This window comes from Callorhinchus milii, unplaced genomic scaffold, assembly GCF_018977255.1.
Source record: "Callorhinchus milii isolate IMCB2004 unplaced genomic scaffold, IMCB_Cmil_1.0 Scaffold3, whole genome shotgun sequence".
In the NCBI taxonomy this organism is placed as follows: domain Eukaryota; kingdom Metazoa; phylum Chordata; class Chondrichthyes; order Chimaeriformes; family Callorhinchidae; genus Callorhinchus; species Callorhinchus milii.
Window position 1 is genome coordinate 73,692,361 of NW_024704744.1, and position 20,836 is coordinate 73,713,196.

The 20,836-nt window shown below is 42.1% G+C and overlaps 1 protein-coding gene across 1 annotated transcript in view; it reads right to left on the reverse strand.

The window, feature by feature from the left end:
- The window catches only part of kiz (kizuna centrosomal protein), a 76,693-nt gene extending 65,136 nt beyond the window's left edge, over positions 1-11,557 (reverse strand). The window contains exons 1-2 of the mRNA XM_007898344.2: positions 11,429-11,557; positions 1,985-2,047 (exon numbers count right to left, since the gene is read on the reverse strand). Of these exons, the coding sequence (XP_007896535.1) occupies positions 1,985-2,047; positions 11,429-11,502 (137 nt within the window). The 5' untranslated portion in view covers positions 11,503-11,557. The remainder of the gene's footprint in view (positions 1-1,984; positions 2,048-11,428) is intronic.
- Positions 11,558-20,836: the final 9,279 nt, after the last annotated feature.

A 20,836-nucleotide genomic window follows, 5' to 3' on the forward strand; every position in this document is an offset into this window, starting at 1 on the left:
TTTGCAAACCTGGCAGATTTGTCACCAAGTTCCTCTTATAGGATTCTTGACCAGAAAATAGGAAAAATTCCCTTGATGGGATCCTTACCATTTACCATAACAGACAGAGGACTTTAGTGTTTAGTGCAAATATCGCAATTTCAACACCACTTTAGTTATAACTAAATCAAACATCAGCAACATGTTTGAAAGCTGTCCATTTCACAATAAAAATAATATTTTATTGATTTACCTTTACTATTTGACTCAAATCCACATTTCTCCATCAGTTAAACCCACAAAATTACAAGTGCGGTGAACGTAAGAACCGAAAAGCAATTGAACATGCCCATCTGTGGATTATTAACAGCACTCACAATTCACACGTTTGATTGAAGGTCGGAACTGAAGACATGGGTGAATAACAATACATCTCAATTTCTTCACGTGTATACACCTTTAACCAGTATGCTATAATGATACTTTTCCTTTGAATGAAAATGTGATTCAATACACAGAAAATGTGATACTGATTCAAATTTTCAATACATATGGTACATACCTCTACAGAAAGCACATCTTAGCTGTATTCCTACAAGTCTGTGTACACAAAAACACAACAAACACTTCTCTTCTACACAGAATCAAAGTGTTATATATCACACAGAGAGAATAAACTAAAGGGATTGTGTTTTGGAAAAAAGAAGCAACTGTACTTCAGATAACAGGTGATACTGGGAATAATCAATGCTTTAACACATTGCTCTTCAATCTATGAATTCAGCCCAAAATCATGGCCTGAAACCTTACCAGCGGTAACAGTGTTTCTTGAAATGTTGTACAAGTAGAGTCATCAAGCTTCTATTTGCAACACAAAAAATCCCACTGGCAGTAAAACGGTCAATACAAGGATGACCAATGCAGGAAATTCAAAAATGCACATTGATGGAAAACTCTGGGATAAGACTTATTTCTGGTGCATATCAGCAGGGATGTCCCTTTGGTTAAAATCAAGTTTAGTATTTGTTCTTATCAGTTATTCCTTGTGCTAGCACCTGCCAGAAACATTCTCCTGTTGTTATTTGCTTGTGGGTACAAGGTCACAATCAAATCTCACCAATAAATGGGGGTCATGGGAAGGATTGAGTTCCTGGCATCAGCTGTGCCTTTAGCCCTCTGTTGGCTGGAATCGGAATTGCAGAACTTCCAACCTGAGGAGTTCGATTTCACTCACAAAAGAGGAAAGGGAGACACTCTGGAATGCAGAGCTCGCTTGAACACTTGGTCACGAGGCTCAGAGAGGCGATCTAGTCACCTGACCTGTTCAGGCGGGCGTGAAGGCATCAAGTCTTGGAACATCCTCCCAACATGAAAGGCGCTATACAAATGTAATTTTGTATTGTAAGTCTGCATTGTCCTTTGACAATTTGGGGCCTAGAGAGTTTGAGGGAGACAAGGTCTTGTCTGTGGGGACAACCTTATTTCCCTTGTGGAACGCAATTCGGTCAAAAGGATGAGAAGGGCCTTACCTTGCTTAATACAAAAAATGTAAAAATTAAAAATATGAGCAGGAATGTGTCAGATCTTTACTATACAAGACATAGGAAATCACTATTTTGTGTGAATGAACAATACCATTCCCCTAACTTGAGAAAAGAATCATCAGAGGCAAAAGGTTACTATTAAGTGGGCTTAGCCCATTAAAACAATATTAGAAAAACTCTCCCAACTGCCCAGTGCTTGTACCTCTCTCCTCTGCCTAATCCCTTTGCTCAGCTAATAATGATCACATGTGAATAATAGTTATTAGACGAGGTACCAGAGGGTAACCACCACCAGTGGAACTATACCCCAATAAAAGAGGGAAAATACCATGGAAAACACCACAGCACATCTAAATGGCTATGGGAGAGGAGAAAGGGGAGAAAATAGGAAGGGAAAATAATTTTTAAAATGTTAGTAAGGATTTGATCTAAAACACAAATGACAATTCCAATGTACTTACATCGGCTGCTCTGTTTTGTTACTTGCCAAAAGTTTTCTTTCCAACTCCAATCTTTTTCGTTCACTAGGAAAAAATTAAAAACTCAACAAATATTCCTAAAAAAATTCTCAAACAGTGGAAGCATTGCTACTACTATACAAAAACAGCTTCATCCAGCCCCAGAAATGACATTGCCATGGTTTCTGGATTTTACAGCAACCTCTTAAGCAAAAAATCCCAAGCAAACATGTTGAATTTACTTTTAAAACATAGAAGCAGTTCTTCCACAGAGCAATTGGTCTCATTTAGATCATCCGATTATTTAAAGCACTGTCTTACCTCTTATTACCGCGATCTGGCCCAAATGTATTCGTAGGTAATAGTGGAATGTGGTGCAGGCAGACACTTTGGACCCGTCACCAGCAATGTATACAGTATCTGATGCTGCAATAGCCATGTAATATCACCAATATTTACCTCTTTCAACCATTAAGAGTTCAACCACGTAGTTATTTCAACAGTGCTGTTACTACTCTTTATTCAGATTTCAATTATTTTTAAAAAATATATACAAATATAAGCATACCAAAATATTTCCATAAACTTCAACTGCCACTGTATGGAGGAAATCAATGCATTTGATTATTCCCCTGATAGTGCTCCATTTTTCTTAATTTACCCATATTGTTTTGAAGTTGGAGGGTACTACAACATATATTACAAGTTTGTTCCTGCATTAAACTACTGAGTAAACCTGGCACAACAGTGTTTTAATGTCTGAGATCCAGAAATTCTTTAAAGATCACTCAATGTTTAAATATTTAAATAACAAGTCACTCTAGATTAAAAGAAGGTTTTCAATAAATATCAAGAAAGAAATTGAAACTCCCTTGTGTTAGGCATGTTGATAGGTAATGAAACGGTAGTAAGGTAGTCAGACATTATATTAAAATACACGCAGTGTGAGAAAGACAGTGACACAAAAAAAACAGATATGTGACAGGTAAAAAGATTAGAAAGATGAAAGATGCAGAAAAAAAGATACGATCAAAGGGTAAAGGGAGAAATACAGAATAACAAACCCTGAGCAAAATAAAAAGGACAGAAACCAACAGGAAGATCTATGCATCCAAGACTGCAAAACATAGGATAATATAAAAAAGAAAGGTTTTTGATTCATTTTTATTAGTTTTTCCTTGTTTCCCCATGTTCCCTGAATGTACAATCCAACACTGCATGAAATTTGAAATATTTGACAGCAGTATGATAAATGACCATCTCAACAGCTTCATTACTCATGAAAGAAACTCCACAAAAAAGAGATATCTCACTGCTCATGAGCCTGGATCCACTGAATGAGTATTAAATTTATCTTGCCATTCTATAACAGTATCTCAGGCTCACCAATGAAAATCCATTAAAAAAACACAGCAAATATGCTTGTGTGTTATGTGGTTGAGTTAATTCCTTGTTCAAATGTCATATCAAATGGAGTTCATATGGATATCTGATGTCTCGCTCTCTTTTGCTTCTTGTAAATATCACAATGAAAATATGAAAATTAGCATTCAACTTTAGAGAATGCATTGCAATCAGTTGTATGCAGATCTCAGCATGACGGAAACGGATATAATAATAATAATCCTTGCATTTGATATAGCGCTTTTCACGTCTTCTACACGTCTCAAAGCGCTTCACAGAATATACTGTGAAGTGAATTGACTGTATATTTTGTGGGCGAAACGCGGCAGCCAATTGTGCACAGCAGTGTCCCACAAGCAGTTGTGGATGAGTGACCAAATTATTATTGTTTTTTTTCCTGAGGGATTATTATCAGGCTTATGGATATGGGCATATTCAGCAATTTGGACCACTTTGGCAATTCCAAGAGGAACAAAGGCAATCAGAGTTGCAGGGCAACATGCCATGTGCAAAAGTAAAAATCGTAAAGCAAGTCTACCGAAGTCACTCTCGTGTGCCTCCATCTGGTTCAAGTAACATTGGGACAGGCCTGGGTGCAGGTCCTTTACACACCATTTTGATTTGAGGATGCAGAGCAAACTGAAGGATGTCAGATGGGGAAGAATGTTTGGTGTAAATCGCTGTGCTGAATAAGATAAGGAAAGTCAAAGCTGGAATTTGAAACAGTTTGACAGTATTGACGCCAATTATCAGCATAATCGAATCCCAGATCAAAGTATTAGTCACATCCAGAGGAAAACTCTCATCAACTGTGTCCCCACAATATGCCTGACCGCCAACCTCAGAAGAACACCAACTACTAACATTAATGAGAAGTTTTCTATCTCCTGGAGCAGTCAATTATTGTGACATTGTGACGTGAAACTGTCAAATTTGGGGAAATCCTAAATCATTCATATCGGACGCTTACAACTGACTCAGAGACAACCAAACTCCCATTAATTTAGGCTAAATAAAAACACAGGTACCAGCGACAGAACAATAGAGGGAATTTCCCCAAAACTAATATACATTTTTAGTTTGAGGAAAACTGTATCAACAACAATGTCAATTTTGCTTCATTTCTTAGTTCAGTTCCCGGTAGGTTCAGCCTCACGACACAAAATATCTCCGCATTTATGATCATATTTTTGCAGTCTCAGTGGCACCACAAGGATCGGCTGGCATGAGAAGTGGAAAAATTCCACTCATGCAGTGTATAAGCTCTTCAAGGTTGAATTCAAAGCAGAGCAAAAGAAGCCAAAATGCTACAATTTCTTTCAAAGAAAGCTACTGTGCAATTCAGCTTCCATTTGCAGTCGAAAAATATTGTGAATTATTGAAAAAATACCCATGGCTATAAAATCCCAGGCTATAAACTGGGAGTGGTTGATTCTGACTCCGGGTTCTAAAAACAGAAAAGTTGAGGTTACAAGACGCTACAATGAAGAAATACTTTGTGCACTGATATTCCCTGACTTTACAAGCATAATTCACAAACTGGATTTCTCCTAAATTCTGCATACAATTCTGATTGTCTTGTCTTTAATCCTCTCCTTTTTAAAATGTACATGCTCCTGCTCAAGGATGTCATCCACAGATATTGGGTTAACTTCCACATGTGTGCGGACGATACTCAACTGTAACATTCTGTCCATCTGCAACCAGGGCTCCCTCTGCTTCCTCATCCTCCTTGACCTCTCTGCTGCCTTCGACACCGTCGACCACTCTATCCTCATCCATCGCCTCTCCTCTCACCTCAACCTTTACGGCTCTGTCTTTGACTGGTTCAGATTGTACCTCTCACACCGCCTCTACTTCATCTCCACAAACGGCTTCTCCTCTAGCCCCGGAACCATCTCATTCAGTGTTCCTCAGGGCTTTGTCCTTAGTCCCCTCCTCTTCAACATCTATATGCCCCCTTTTGGTGACATCATCCGCAGACATGGGGTCAACTTCCAATGTATGCAGATGACACCCAACTGCCTTCACCCTAGACTCCAGGACCACTTCTGTCCTCACAGATTGTGTCGGACATCAAGTCCTGGATGAGAACTAACTTCCTTCAGTTGAACGTCAACAAGACCGAGGATCTCCTGATTGGCTCCGGTCAGTGCCTCGTCACCTCAGGTGCTGACAGTATCACCATCCATGGTAGCACACTCCACCTTGCTAAGCCAGTCCAGAACCTTGGCATCTTGTTTGACCCTCAACTATACTTTCTACCCAATCTGCGCCAAGACCCACTCTGTCTTCCCCCACCACCGCAACATTGCCCGGCTCCGCCAGTGTCTCACACCGCTCATCCAGAACTCTGCAGCCTGCAATAGGCTCCGCAACCCTATCCTTGCCCAACTCCACTGGTTTTCCATCTCACAGAGGATACAGTTCAAGATCCTGGTCCTCTCCTTCAAAGCCCTCAATGGTCTTTCTACCCCCTACCTCTGTGACCTACTAACCCCTTACCAACTTGCGCTCAATGGCTCCGGCCTACTTCACGTCCCCAGCCTTGCTCGCCCCACCATTGGTGGGCAGGCCTTCTGCCACTCTGCCCCCACTCTCTGGAACTCCATCCCACAGTCCCTCCACGTCACCCCCTTGCTTGTCTCCTTCAAGACCCATCTCAAGACCTTCCTCTTTGACTGTGCTTTCGATCACCCTGCTTTCCCCCTGCCCTCTCCAATCCCGAGGTCCAAAGCACTGACTGTCCAGTGCCTTGGGACATCCTCCTGCTGTGAAAGGCCCTATACAAATGTAATTTTGTGTAATTATACACACTATTGGCGGGCAGGCCTTCTGCCACTCTACCCCCACCGTCTGGAACTCCATCCCGCAGTCCCTCATCCTCACCCTCTCCCTTGCCACCTTCAAGCCCCATCTTAAGACCCTCTTCTCGCCGTGCTTTCGTTCTCCCTGCTTTCCCCCCTGCCCTCTATCCTCCCTGACCCCCACCTCAGGTCCAAAACTCTGTCTGTCCAGCGCCTTGGGACGTCCTCCGGACGTGAAAGGCGCTATACAAATTTAATTTTGTAGTTGTCATTGTATCTCTCAGCTTTCATCCTCGACTCCAGGATCACTGCTATTCTGATGAGAGTGTCTGTCAGACATCAAGTCCTGGATGAGAGCCAATTTTCGTTAGTTGAATATCAACAAGACCGAAGCTCTTCTGCTTGGAGAGCCCCAAACCTCTATAACTCCCTGCCTCAATCCCTCTGTTTTACGTCCTCTTTACCCCTCCAAATCAAACTAAAGTCTTTCCTCTTTCACAGTCAGCTCCCCTTTCTCCCAATCTGGTATCATTGTTCAGCATTACACCGCATGAAGGGCACAAAATACACCTCAATCAGATTGGCCCTTAACCACCTTTGCTAAAAGGAGTATAACCCAGTCTACCCAGCTTCTCACCATAGCTAAACCCGTTCTATTAACTAACTATTAATCTAGTAATCTAGTGAACTATCACTTTACACCTTCCAGTATACTCTTCCAAAGATTGGGTGCCTAAAACTGAACATAATACTCTCTTTATGCCTGGAGAAGCACCTCCTTAGTTTTATATTCCAGACTGCTTGTAATAAATGCCATTGTCCCAAATGCTTTATTGACTACCTGTACCTGCAAGTAGATTTTATTGATCCATGGATTTGACACCTAGATCTTGCTGATCACCTACCTTTGTGAGTGCTTCCCACCTGTATCTTTTTCATCTGCAATCAAAACTTCAGCAGTAAGATCTCCTATGATTTTGTAAGTAAAGTCAAATGCCTAGTGTAGCTCTAAGCCATTCAGTCCTGGAAGGTGTAGATAGTATCCTGTCCTACAGCCCGGAGGTTAAATCTGATTTCCCTGGTAGTGAATGGGGTCAAAATAATGCTGCATTGCTCCAATAACTGTTACTTCAGTTGCTGCTGAAGAAATCTCATTATATTACAGCAGGCAAATCTACAACAAAACAAGTTTTCTGCAGAAAGGATTGTTTGTAACTTCTAAAGCAGAAACTATTTCATTGGGATTGTTACCATCTCTGGTAGTTGAAGGAATCACTTTACTAGTCTCTGCGGAGGAATGATTGAGAAACTAACCAGAAGTCAAAGAACAGGCGAAGCATTTTGTATTTATGCTGGCACTGAAGATGGGCTGCGGTCAGTTACGTCGGTTGAAATCACTTAGTTTGTGTCGAAAGACATGAGTTCTGCTTTGTTTATATTCACAGTCTGCTGCTGACTTCAGAGCTGTTGGTGCTTCAGCATGGAAAGACTTTCACCTCTCATATATCTGGACTTTCTTTTGACTTCGGGGTGAGACCATTTACATTTTAGACAGTGAGGATCCAAAGACTAAATGAATAATGATCCTCATAGTGATTATTGCTGGACTGTTCGGCTTCCAACTGATTTTTCTTAATCTGAATTTGAGGTTATCTGTACAATGAAGCCATAAGCTGATTGGCCTGCGATTCTACAATTGTTGAAGCTGCACTAATATGCTTGGCTTGTGGAAATGCCGAGTGCCTTAATAACTTGTACAAGTACTTGTACAGTACTGTAACTGATTGTAGAGAATGACTTAGAGAACATACTCCTGATACTACACTCATTAGAAAAAGCCTGTTATCCTTATTCCAGACTCACACTATGTGTGCTTTTATGACCACTAACAATGTGCAGAGGTTATGCTTTTATTCTGATTTTTTATGCGTCAGGGGAGATTTTGCCAAGACATTTGTTCATTACTAAGCATACACCATTAGGAAATCCTACAATATTTAAACATGACTCAATTATTATATCCTCCACTATCTCCAATTCTAGTCTTATAAAATGACAAACACGTTCTGTGTACGGTCACATTTATGAAACTCGGTTCTCAGTAGTTTTAAAGGTACGTATATATATCGCATGATACAATAAACTGCACCCCTCTCCTAACCAAAGTCAAGGCTGCAGACTCTCCTGTTAAAAGGGGTGGTAAGGTATATACCAGGCAGATCTGCAATTCCAATTATATTGGACAATAGTATTTTATTTCAACTCATATTATTTGATTGTGGGAACTTCCATCCACCACGTCTCCCTTATCCAGCAAAAAAAAGAATCACAGAATAAAAAATCTCTACAAACTCCAACTACATGCATTGCATAGAATCACAATAGTTGGAGTTTAATTTCAAGGATATAACATATCTTTTTGAACAGTGACATTCATAAGAACAACATTATAAAAATAATCAGAAACAATAAATTCTCAGCATGGATTCCAGTGGATTAGCCTGAATTGCTAAATTAATTTTTTTATGTCTTTTCAGCCCTAGAAAGATCCTCCTCATCTCACAAGATCAGTCTGGATGAAGAAGGCCCTTCAGCCCATCCAAGCTCATCCCTCCAGAACATACAGCCTATGTTCCCATCGCTGCACCAATCTGCTTTTAAAATGAGTCCAGTGTCCTGGCCTCTATTACCTTTCCTGACAACCGGTTCCAATTGTTAATTACCCTCTGCATAAAGAAAGCTTTCCTGGTATCTGTCCTGAAATTGCCTTTTACCACTCTAAACCTATGTTCCCTTGTTCTACTGTCTTGGGTGCATCCTAAACACTTGATCTGGCTTTACTTGTTCAATTATATTTAAAATTTAAACATCTCTATGAAATCCCCTCTGAAGTGCCTGTCTAATTGTTGCTCATAGCTCATTCTTCTAACTGGAGATTTTCCCCCACTGCTCTCCTCTGCACTAACCCTGGAGCCTGCGTGGCCTCCTTATGTGATCAGAAGTCTATGCATTATTCAATTGGTCTGACGAGAGCACCGCTTAGCCCGAGTATGACGTCTGGGGATCTAAACACAACTGACTTATTAATATAGCCCAGCATCCGATTTGCTTTGTTTATTGCTGCCTCAAACAGTTTTGACATAGCGAGCAACATGTCAACTAACACCCCGAGATTTTTCTCAGTTTCCCCCTTGGCAAGTTCTAGCCCATCCATGGAGTACTTGTATTTCCTATTCTTGAATCCTATATATCGCACCTCTTTCTCTTCTTACTTCACCTTATCCCATGGTACTTATTCGATCAACTTTGAATAGGAGAAAGGCTGAGTGGTCCCACTGGGATTCAAATCTAGAACCTTCCAGTGTCAAGTGTTCCACTGAGCTACTCATCAGGGGGTGACGAGTGAGTTCAAGTTAGCCCTTATGACAGGTTCCAGACGTAAATATATATACTGAGGTATGCTGCCATGGTTCCTCTTAATCTGGTGGGCTGTGCATCATGGCATCACAAACTGAAGTGCTCCGAGACACTACCCCATGTGAAGGCTGCTATATAAGTGAAAGTTGTTGTTGTTGAAAGACTGATAAGTGCTTATATCAAAAGACACCCAAGGTATTTGTGGATTGCGGTCATTGTACCAGAAATGAACCAGATATCACCAAATTCCTTGATTCACCCTTCGTGATTTTCCAATCCCTTAGCCACATTGAGTGGGTGAGGATTCATTGTATATCATCTCACTGTGAAACACCATCTGATGTGAAAGGCACTTTATCAAATACACGAAATTATTATTTACAGATAGAAAGAAGGGCCAATTTTCCTCCTTTACTCTGATGCATCAGCAACAGGCTAGCAAGAAAATTAGACAAAATAAGAGCTGGACTGTGTGGTGATAGTAGATATTGGTGGAATAAACTGGTGGAATAAGTTTAGTGCTGGACATTGTATTTTTGGAGATGTCTCAATATCGGCACAGTTGTCATATCCACAATAGGAACAAAGTCAGGTGGTGCGGATATCAAACTCTAAACTGTATTTTCAAGTGTGTTGACTTTAAGCTGCCAACTTTAGCTACACTTCACTACACAATAACAGTAACTGGTGAAGCCCTTTGAAATATATTAACATATGTCAGCCTGGTAAGATTATTTCCTTCTGCCTCACGACCCAACTGAAGGGTCAGTCTGGATGATGAGTTCCAACGCTAATTCAACAACAACTTGCATCCCTCAGGCAAGGTAGCGTCCCAGAGCGCTCGACGGTTTCGGAGCATGACGCAAAGCTGGGGGTAGGGGGGAGGTGACCATAGGCACGGTCGAAAAGGAAGGTCTTCAGATGCGATCTGAAGGGGAAGATAGGGGCAAGAGCAGAGGGATAGAGGAAGAGTCTTCCAGAGATTCAGGGCTGGAACCCCACAGCCAGTGTGTCAGTCACCAGGTGTCTCATGAATGCTTTAACCCAGTGTGAAAGCAGCACAGCTCCCACTGTCCCAACAATCAAATAAGACCAGTCAAACTCTCTGCTCCTGCTCCAAAAGTCGCCAGCCAGGCCAGCCCAGCCCAGCCAAACCAGGCCAGCCCAGCCCAGCCAAACCAGGCCAGCCCAGCCAGCCAGCCCAGCCAAACCAGGCCAGCCCAGCCAAACCAGGCCAGCCCAGCCAGCCCAGCCAAACCAGGCCAGCCAGCCAGCCCAGCCCAGCCAGCCAAACCTGCCCAGCCAGCCAAACCAGGCCAGCCAAACCAGGCCAGCCCAGCCAGCCAGCCAAACCTGCCCAGACAGCCAAACCAGCCAGGCCAGCCAGCCCGGCCAGCCAGCTCAGTAAGCCCAGCCAACCAGCCCAGCCAGCCTAGCCAAGCCAGCCCAGCCAGCCAGTTCAGTAAGCCCAGCCCAGGCAGCCCAGCCAGTTCAGCCAGCCAGCCAGCCAGTTTAGCCAGGCAGCCCAGCACGGCCAGCCAGCCCGACCAGGCCAGCCAGACCAGCCCAGCCAGACTAGACCAGCCCAGCCCAGGCAGACCAGGCCAGCCAGACCAGCCCAGCCGCGGCTCGCACGTGTTCACAGGCTGAGACAGCTCACTCCCGGCACTCGCCGGCCACGGGCTCCGGCTTCAAACGGCCGCCCAGGCTCTGCCCCGGGGAGCGAGTGCCGCGGAGGCTTCGGCAGTGGGGGGGGAAAAAAGCGAGGCTTTAAACGAGGCCGAGCTGCCTCGCTCACACGGCGCCGGCAGGGGCTCACCTTTGGTGCAGCTCCCGCTGAAGGCGACCCACCTTCTCCAGGTACCGACAATCGCTCCGGGCCGCCGACGCCATGTTGTCCGTTACCAGGACAACGGCTCCCGGTAGCCTCTGCGCTCCCCCCCCCCCCCCCCCCACCCCGAGCTCCGCCCAGTCCCTGGGGCACGTGCGGGGCTGCGGAGAGCAGGGGGTCCCCCCACCAGCCCCAGCCCCGCCATCACCACCACCCCCGCAGCAGCAGATTGTCTTAACGCAATCACCTTTCAAATGTCTCCAGAACGTCCGAAGGCGCTGGAGACGTTTGTCTTTGCATTTGATATTTGCGCCGTGTCGTCGTCGTCGACGCATTTCAAAGTGCTTCACGGAATATACTGTAAAGCGAATTGGCCGGTGGTACTTTGCGGGTGAAACGCCGCCGCCAATTTGCACCCAGTAATGTCTCCCCCCCACCCCCCACCCCCACCCCCCCAAATCGCCACGGAGCGAGTGGCCGATTTTGTTTGGAGGATTTATTGCCCAGGACGCCACCTCCGTCCAGGAAGCAGCACACCCGGCCCTGGGCTTCGCTTCAGGCCACTGCAACCTGCCGTCAAGAAGACGCTAAAGACCCCATGGAACTATTCAAAAAGAAACAAATATTTTCGCCCAATAACTCTAAATAAACTGGATGGTCATTTTATAATATAATAATGATAAATAACAATCCTTGCATTTGAGACAGCGCTTTTCACGTCTTCTCGACGTCTCAAAAGCGCTTCACAGAATAGACTGTAAAGTGAATTGACTATATTTGTGGCGAAACGCGGCAGCCAATTGCACGCAACAGTGTCTCACGAACAGTCATGGATTGAAAATAACCAATTTATTATTGTTTTGTTTTGGAGGGATTATTATTAGGCGTGTGGAGTAAGGAAACTTGCCCAAGGTTTCGCCCTCTGCCTGGAATTGAACCCAGGTATCTCGCTTGCAAGGCGAGTGCTCTAATCACAGGACTGTAATGGAGTTTTATGGATGGTTATGGATGATGGTTACACTGGTTATACATAAGTGTGCATACATTTTGTGTTTTGCATCTGCCTACAAAACTAGTGACTACGTTTGACAATGATTACTTATAAAACACTCTGAAATGTTTCAATCTCATAAGGCACTATAAAAATATATTAAAAAATGTATAAAAGCTATAAAAACATTCTTCTGCCATACGATAGTGATGTTTCCTGATTAATTTTACAAATACTTCTGGGGAAAGAGCAGAGAGAGATCTTCCATTGCTCCAGTGAGGGAACTAGCACTATCTGGACATCATGGGCTGAATGGCTTCCTTCTGTGCTGTAACCCTTCTGGGATTCTTCTTGACAAACCTCAGCAGCAGATAGCAGATGACCATTCTCAAAAACAGACAGGGTCAGGACACGACCATTAGAGCTTCGTTATTAGAAATTAGACCTAAACCATTCTCTAAATTTATATAATTTATATTGGGTTTGTAATCATACAAAAAAGCTCTTCAACATCGCATAAATGAACCGCATGGTGTGGTACTGAGCCAGACAGATTAAGTAGGTACCAGTTTCAATTCATGGTCTGTATTGAGCTGATCTCAGCTAGAGCAGCAGACAGATGCCACATATAGCCTCAGTATTGTGTGCTCGGGAACAGTAAAATCAGTCTACATTCCGTTTCTTGATTGCAATATAGCGCTGATGGGTGAGGACATAAAATCAGATTCAACTGTTATCCCCTTACTCCCACACAGTCAAATAGTCTATGGTCTTGTCAAGAATGGCCACTTGGGCGAGATGCTGGACAGTTGCCAGTGCTTGTGGAATCACATCCCAACATGAGTCATAGCCTCCAGGTGATTCTGAAAACAATTTAGTAAAGCATTATTTGGAAAACTCCTAAATTTGTGGAAGTGAAATATAAATTAGATCAGGCGCTTTCTTCTCTGAATTTTAATTGTATATTTGTTTTTTATATCTATCACCTTGGGCTCAATTACTTAATTCCCCGTACTGTACAAGTGAAGCTGGTTACTAGTGAACCTGGGTATAAATTAAATGTGTTGGAAAAAAATTATTTGATTACAAAAGGTTTCTACTGTGTAATCCGAACCAACAGAAAAGGATGCGTGCGTGATTTGAAAGCTATGGTATTGTCAAATTGTTCTTTATAAAGTGCAACAATATTATAGAATTCATTTTTCAGGATGTATTATCATTCTGAAAAATCCATATACAGTGTGTCTTGTATGTGGTAGCATTGTGTTCATACTCTGAAGGATAATTGTATTGAATAATCTGTATTGAAATTAGGAATTTTGATCCACAGTTTATTTCATAGATCTTTGAATCAAGGTAGCAGTCAAACATCCCACACTGAGTCAAAACCTGCTTTGAAGGTTGAAGGGATAGTGTTGATAATTACACTCAGACTTGTATTGTATGCAGCACTGTGTTTTTGATAGGGTTAAATTATTCTGTGGTGGGTCGGTCATCTTTGACTAGCTATCAGCGTTTGCAGTAGGTAGCTCCTGGGATATTTAAAGCCTTTTGCAACTGTGTGATGACAAATCTCAATAATGCATTGTGAATGCTCAGAATTTAGACAGATTAGGAAATGGTTAGAAAATTATAGGCTGAAACAGAAGCTTAGCAGTTTTTTGGCACTGATTTTTTTTACGAGATCATAAATAGATCCTGTTTAAATGAGCAAGTTAGTAAAATGCTGCAATAGTAAGAATTAAACGTTCATTTTACACTGCTTTATGCCAGTTCATACCATGCAACGGTATCAAGTTACAGACAATCATTCTTATCCCTAGGGTGACATGGAAACTGATTTCACTGCTGTAAGACGAGAGAGGAAGTTCATTGTCCAAAGGCAGGAACTACAACATACATCAGCTTGAATATTTCTATCATTATCCAGCTCCAGTAATTGTAGCTATAGAGAAATGCTTCCAAGGACGTAACCAAGCCAGTGCTAAAAATCCCAATTCTAAAAATAGCCATGTTCTGAAGCTGCATAAGGGAGCTTCACCATTGCCTGTGCAAAATGAAGACTGGATGAAATTGATGTATTAGAGCTCCATTAGTTGTAAAAGTAAATATACATTAGAAGGGAAAGAAACGTACACCTGTTTATATTTAAAGGCAAAGGATGGTGTGTTCAGTTTCAATGTGAACTATGTTAAAAATAGACATGTATTTAGAAAATTTGATTGTCATATTGGATCATGGTCTCATCATACTATTAAATTCATGTGATATATGAAATATATCAGGCACTGACAGAATCACCATCCATGGATGCACACACCACCTTACTAAGCCAGTCCGGAACCTTGGGTCTTGTTTGACCCTCAGCTGTCCTTTCTGTCCCATATCAGTGGCATTATCCGCTCTGCCTTCCCTCAACTCCGCAACATCGCCCGGCTCCGCCACTGACTCATACTGTAGGCCGCTGAAACCCTCATATACGCATTCATAAAATCGAGGCTTAACTAATCAAATTCCTTACTTGTTGGCCTTTCCAACTCCTCCCTCCATAAGCTGCAGATCATCCAGAACTCTTGCAGCCCGTGTTCTCTCCTGCACCAGGTTCCATGACTCTATCACCCCCATCTTCGCCCGACTCCACTGGCTTCCCATCACACAGAGGATACAGTTCAAGATCCTGGGCTTCACCTTCAAAGCCCTCCATGGCCTTGCTCCCTCCTACCTCTGCGACCTCCTAAACCCCCTACCATCCTGCCCACTCCCTCCACTCAGCGGGCTCCGGCCTGCTTCATGTCCCCTGCCTTGCCTCTCCACCATTGGCGGGTGGGCTTTCTACCACTCTGCCGCCGCCCTCTGGAACTCCATCCCACAGTCCCTCCACCTGACGCCCTCCCTGCCTCTTTCAAGACCTATCTCAAGACCCTCCTCTTCGGATGTGCTTTTGATCACACTCTGCCCGCCCTGCCCTCCCCAAATCCAACCCCCAGCTCAGGTACAAAACACTGACTGTCCAGCACCTTGGAATGTCCTCCCAATGTGAAAGGCGCTATATAAATGTAATTTTGTTGTTGTTATCGACAAACAAAAAAGAGTACTTGAAGTGTTTCATATTCTGTCTGATGCATATTGTTGGATATGTTTTGAGATTGTGGATAATTACAGTTCAGAAATGGCAATGATTCCAAACAGACTTTTCCTTGGGTGTGGAGAGGTTGGCACTCTTTTCATAAAAATAATTGTCATTCAAAAGCAGCGGTCCATTTTACCCCGAAATCACTGATTTCACCACATTTTATATTGATCCCCATGTATTGCAGTGGACCATGGTTTCATATTTTTACCAGCACATAAAACATGAATAACATTATGTGCAAAGTGCTTCAGCTGTCTTGTATTTTAGATGTGTTTGAAAGTAACTAAAACACCTAGATACATAATACCAGATTCACATACGTTTATAGTCAGGTAGATACTGAGATATGAATCATCAGTTGAATTGCCTCCACGCAGATGTTTTTTTTTCGCATGTGTTCATATCGTATAAAGTTTACAGAAGTTATGTAGCGAATCAGATTGGTGCGTACAGTTATAAATCAAGTTTAGGGCAGTTTGGGCTTATACATTAGCATGGGAAGGCAAGAATTAAAGACAGTAATATTCTTGAAAATGATAAAACTGCGATTATCATACTCTAATTAGTTTCCATAATATTAAATCAATGAACAAACATTTCATGATGAAAATTAAACAAGGGCATTTCATATAACTGAAGAGAATGCTCCCATTATGATCACTTGAACAGCGATTTTTTTTTAAAGTGGATGCAGTGGATGTGCTGAATATGGATCGAAACAAAAATCAAATGAATAAAGGATAGTGTTAATGCAAAATATAAAGTCTTTTTTTTATTTTATGTCACTGAGTTACTTGTATACCTGTCTTGTCTCATCTCTCTTGTGTAAATCTGGAACCAGTCTGCTGCATTCTGTCTTCTCTGCTTAATTGCTTCATTCCCTGGTCGTTCTCTGACTCCTTATTTGACCTTTTACAAACAGTAACAGCTGACAAACACTGTAGCTGAACGGGAGCATCTGTTTCACTTTACTCCGGGCAGATCCGTGAAACAAATTAAAAGATCGTGATCAACAACCTCACAAAGACAAATCGACGATAAATGTAACCATAATTAGTTTGGAGAAAAACGTTGATGAAAAACATTTAATTCAGACTGTTAACATCAGTCTGCAGAGACGTGATATACAGTGCCACGACAGAATTTGCCATTGTAATGATCTAACATATCAACAGTTGTTCATAGGGTTAATAGAGAAAATATATCACGTCGGCATTGTTTACCCCAAGTTTACATTGTCCATTTCATACCTCATATTGTCACACTGTGAGAATATTGGGTGCAATAGTGGCAAAGGTGATAACATCAACCCAGTGTCAAAAGTAGAATTGTAAAAACGAGAAGTTACAGTGTTTCACGTCTTATAATTAATTATGTCTTCACACCACTGTCCATGAAAAGTGCATCAACTACGTCCTGATGAATAAACTAAATCTCTATTTTGCACAGTGAATGTTTCAAATAAAAAGTATGAAACATTGGGGAACACGCACAGGCAGAGGGAGTTGCTTAGCTTAGTCCGGAAGGACATTTAGTCATAATTTAGGAGCGAAGTAGTTATGATTTTAATGATTTTCGCTTGCTGTTTCCTCCATCATTCTGCCTCGAAGTAGCGGCTGCACCACGAATTGAGAGAAGTGGAAGATTTCAGCTTTAAAACTCTGTTGTGTCCTGAATTGTTAACAGACAAAAGCGTAAACATTGTCGGTTATGACAGATTGGAAGCCTAACATATGAAAACATGTAGATAATTAGCGGACTCAAGCTGTAGACCTAATTAGCTGTAAGCAAAGCCTTTTTGTATATCGGCTTAATCATTTAACCCCGCTGCTGCTTGTCTTTCCACTCGTTTGCATCCCCACACCGGGACAGCTATAGTAACACGGGTCAAATGTCCCGAGCATCGTGGAGAAGGCTTTAATTTAGCTGTGGGTTTGGTTTTACTGGGGCTTGAATAACGTGAGACCGAAAACAATAACAACACTGTAATCGTCCGCTCCCACCATCGTTGAAAGTTACGACCTGAGTTAATGGGATACGCGGTGCACAGATACACAGCCACTGCCCGAGTGGTCCCAGTCTCCCTGACAAAAGGCTACTGTTTGTGGATGCTTGGTTTCAACTAAATATTCCTGATCAGTGAAAGGCAATTCTGAAATCAGATCGTTCGCTCGTTTTTTTTTTTTGGGGGGGGGGCTATAATCTATCTCCGTCTTCCTGCAAACAGATTTGTTGAAGCTGAATGTTGAACCGTTAATTCACGTAACTCTTCTGCCCACATTGCATATTTTCCCCAGGTTTAGAGCTTGCAGCACCAGTGTTAATACGAGGTTATAATGCGTTATGATTATATAATCAGGTCAAAACTGCAATAGGTAAGATTTTTTTTAAAAAAAGTGTTATTTCTAAACCCTTTGCGTTTTTCTCGATGCACATCAGGTACCCAGAGTAACTGTTTACTTAGTTATTCACCGTTCATGGGTTGTACAGTATGTAACAACAACCGTTCGTGATTTTTAAAAGAAAAACCAATCATTATAGCAGGACTTTGGTCGACCACACCAATGCAAGTCGTCTCCCACCTCCCACCGCATAACTAACTACTTAATTATTTCTGCATCTGCATCTAGTGTTGTTTTATGGTGTTCCGTGCAAAATGATCCGAAGGGCTGCAGATCATATATTAAAATACTTGTACGCAACCCTGAACAAACTGGACTAAAATATTTCAAAGGTGTATTTCAATGCTTGATCTAAACCCCGCCAGGTATCTATTTTGTCCATCGCACGATTACGCTTTACCGTTAACTTTCATGGAAATACGCCAAGAAGAAGCACAACTGATGCTTAACATGAAACAAAAGACATCATTTTACATTTTTGCTACAATTTTTCCTCACTTACCAACGCAGTCATTTTAATTAGCCTGCAAGTGGAAATGTATATTCTGTAAGCATTTCGCTCTGATTGTAATTGTTGGCGATGCAGGAAGCTGATCTAATATGAGATGTTATAGCCTATACGACTTAAAATTCAATGACTCTGACCAGGGGCTGTCTCGATTAAGTGCGGCATGCAGCTATTTGTCTGGGGACAAACTTACTCTGATGATTAAGGTGCAGAGACCGATTTTGCCCTTCATTTTCACTCTGCATTGGATGATTTTAGGCCACGATCGGCTGTAATGGATCTATCGTCAGGAAACAATTACCTTTTGCGGCGCAGTTCAACTGATGACAGACACTGTTATTTCAGAAATGAGATCATTTTATTTCTTATTACACTAAATAACATCCAGCAGCTTGAAATTGCCATGTTCTTCAAAACTACCCATTGGAGAAAATTGCTGCATTTATCGCGTTGTGCATCTCTAGAGAACGAAAGGCGATGTGATTCAAACATCATACATCAGAAGTACGGCAGAAATACATCTAATAATGTGTTTGGGGAAAGCTCCTGGCGACGGACCTGTTCCTAACAGGGGAGAAAAAAACTCCATTCGCATTCACTTGGACTTTAAATACGTAATCAGGGTATTTGCCAGAAGTTAATGAAACAAATTTCTCACTCTATAAAACGCCTTCTGAAAATCGGAAATAAATATACAGTGAAAACATAAAAAGGTCGACCAGCAAGTGGAATAGAAAGAGAGAGAGAGAGGCTAACTTTAAGAGTTATGGTGTATTTCGCATTTCCGACGCCCGGTGTGAATTCACATACGATGTGAATTTTCCAATATTTTCTATTTTAGCTTCAGACCACCTGCCCACTCCCCCCCCTCCAACACCACATAAAATGCAATCGAGATTATTAATACAAAGTCACCTTTTCTTCTTCGTGACCTGGTCAAAAATAACCAGCGACAAAAGAAATGGCAAATCCCTTAATGTGTAAGGTGATAAAATGCCACTATTTATAGGCTCTGATCAGTTTGATATACCCCCCCCCCCCCCCTTCCCCCAACAACATATTGTAGTTGGATTATTGCGCTGTAAAGCATTGCTTTTGAAACATCCTGACATCGGTTTCTACAATAGACTCTCTGGCCCTTGGATTTCTGATGCAAACTTTAGACAAGAACAATTTCGTAAAGCTGTGCCCAAGCAACAGTGTTGTGCACATATAACAACAACCCTTCTGAAAGCACACGATTCGCAAACGTGAAGTGGCGACCGACTTGACTGCGCGCTGGAGGCTTCGTTTCTCCGCAGCTGCGGTTCGCAGATGCCACATCCACCCAGGGTGGTTTCTGCGCCGCGTTTGCTCCCTTTAAACACGTTGCCCGGCGCTATCAAATACACATTATGTCGACTTCGGGTGTATCTTCTTCTCAGACTTTGTCAGCGTGAGAAGTAACACCGGCTTGGCGTTCGAAGGATCTTATTCTATAGAAACGCACTCGTTCCTCTGCGGTGAGTTACAGAGATCTCTAATAAAACACAGAGCAATATTTGGTAGCAGAACTGACTGGTGAGCAGTGCCAGCCAGTAGATTTCGCCATTGGCGTACAGTACTTAACAAATACAAACCCCTGAGTTATGGGTGATATTTCATCACCAAAATAAGTGGGCTTCAGCTTGTGATCTGTTGTAGTATAGAATACTTCTGTGAAGCGTGTGCCTCAAACATCAATAATTTAAATGCATTGTTTAGTTGTTGGCAATCGTTATGTCATGAAAAGTACTCTGTGTGGGTTAATTGTTTTGCCCGCGCTGCTTCAAACGTACTCAATCCCATTAACATAGTTTTTGTTCCGAATCAAAATAATATAATTGGCAGCTTAAAACCCAAAATATTTGCTAAATTCTTAGTTTTGGTACAGAGTGGTTGATATCACAAATCCCACATACTGTACTCAAATGTAATAAGGAACGTGTCCTCCGGCTAACATAGAGAACTCATTTCAAGAGTAAATCCTTTGGTAAGTGCAGATGATGCGTGTTAATAAACAATCTGAAAACTGAAATGCTGCTCATATTTTTTTCAACCCCAGGTTTGTTTACACAACTTTGCATTTGTGTTTAAAGCACCAATCACTGCAATGTCGAGGATAGATCCTGTTTTCTCAAAATATAGTGCAAACTCCTGATAAGTGTACACAAGTTCTAAGTAAATAATCACGGTATTGACATTGAAATGACATCTTTATCATTTCCACCGAGTGTTCATTTGCTTTTAGAATTTAAATGCTGATAATTAATATTATATTGATACAACACATCTACTCCCCGACACGTTTCTATTCCTCAGAAATCCCACAATATACTGTACA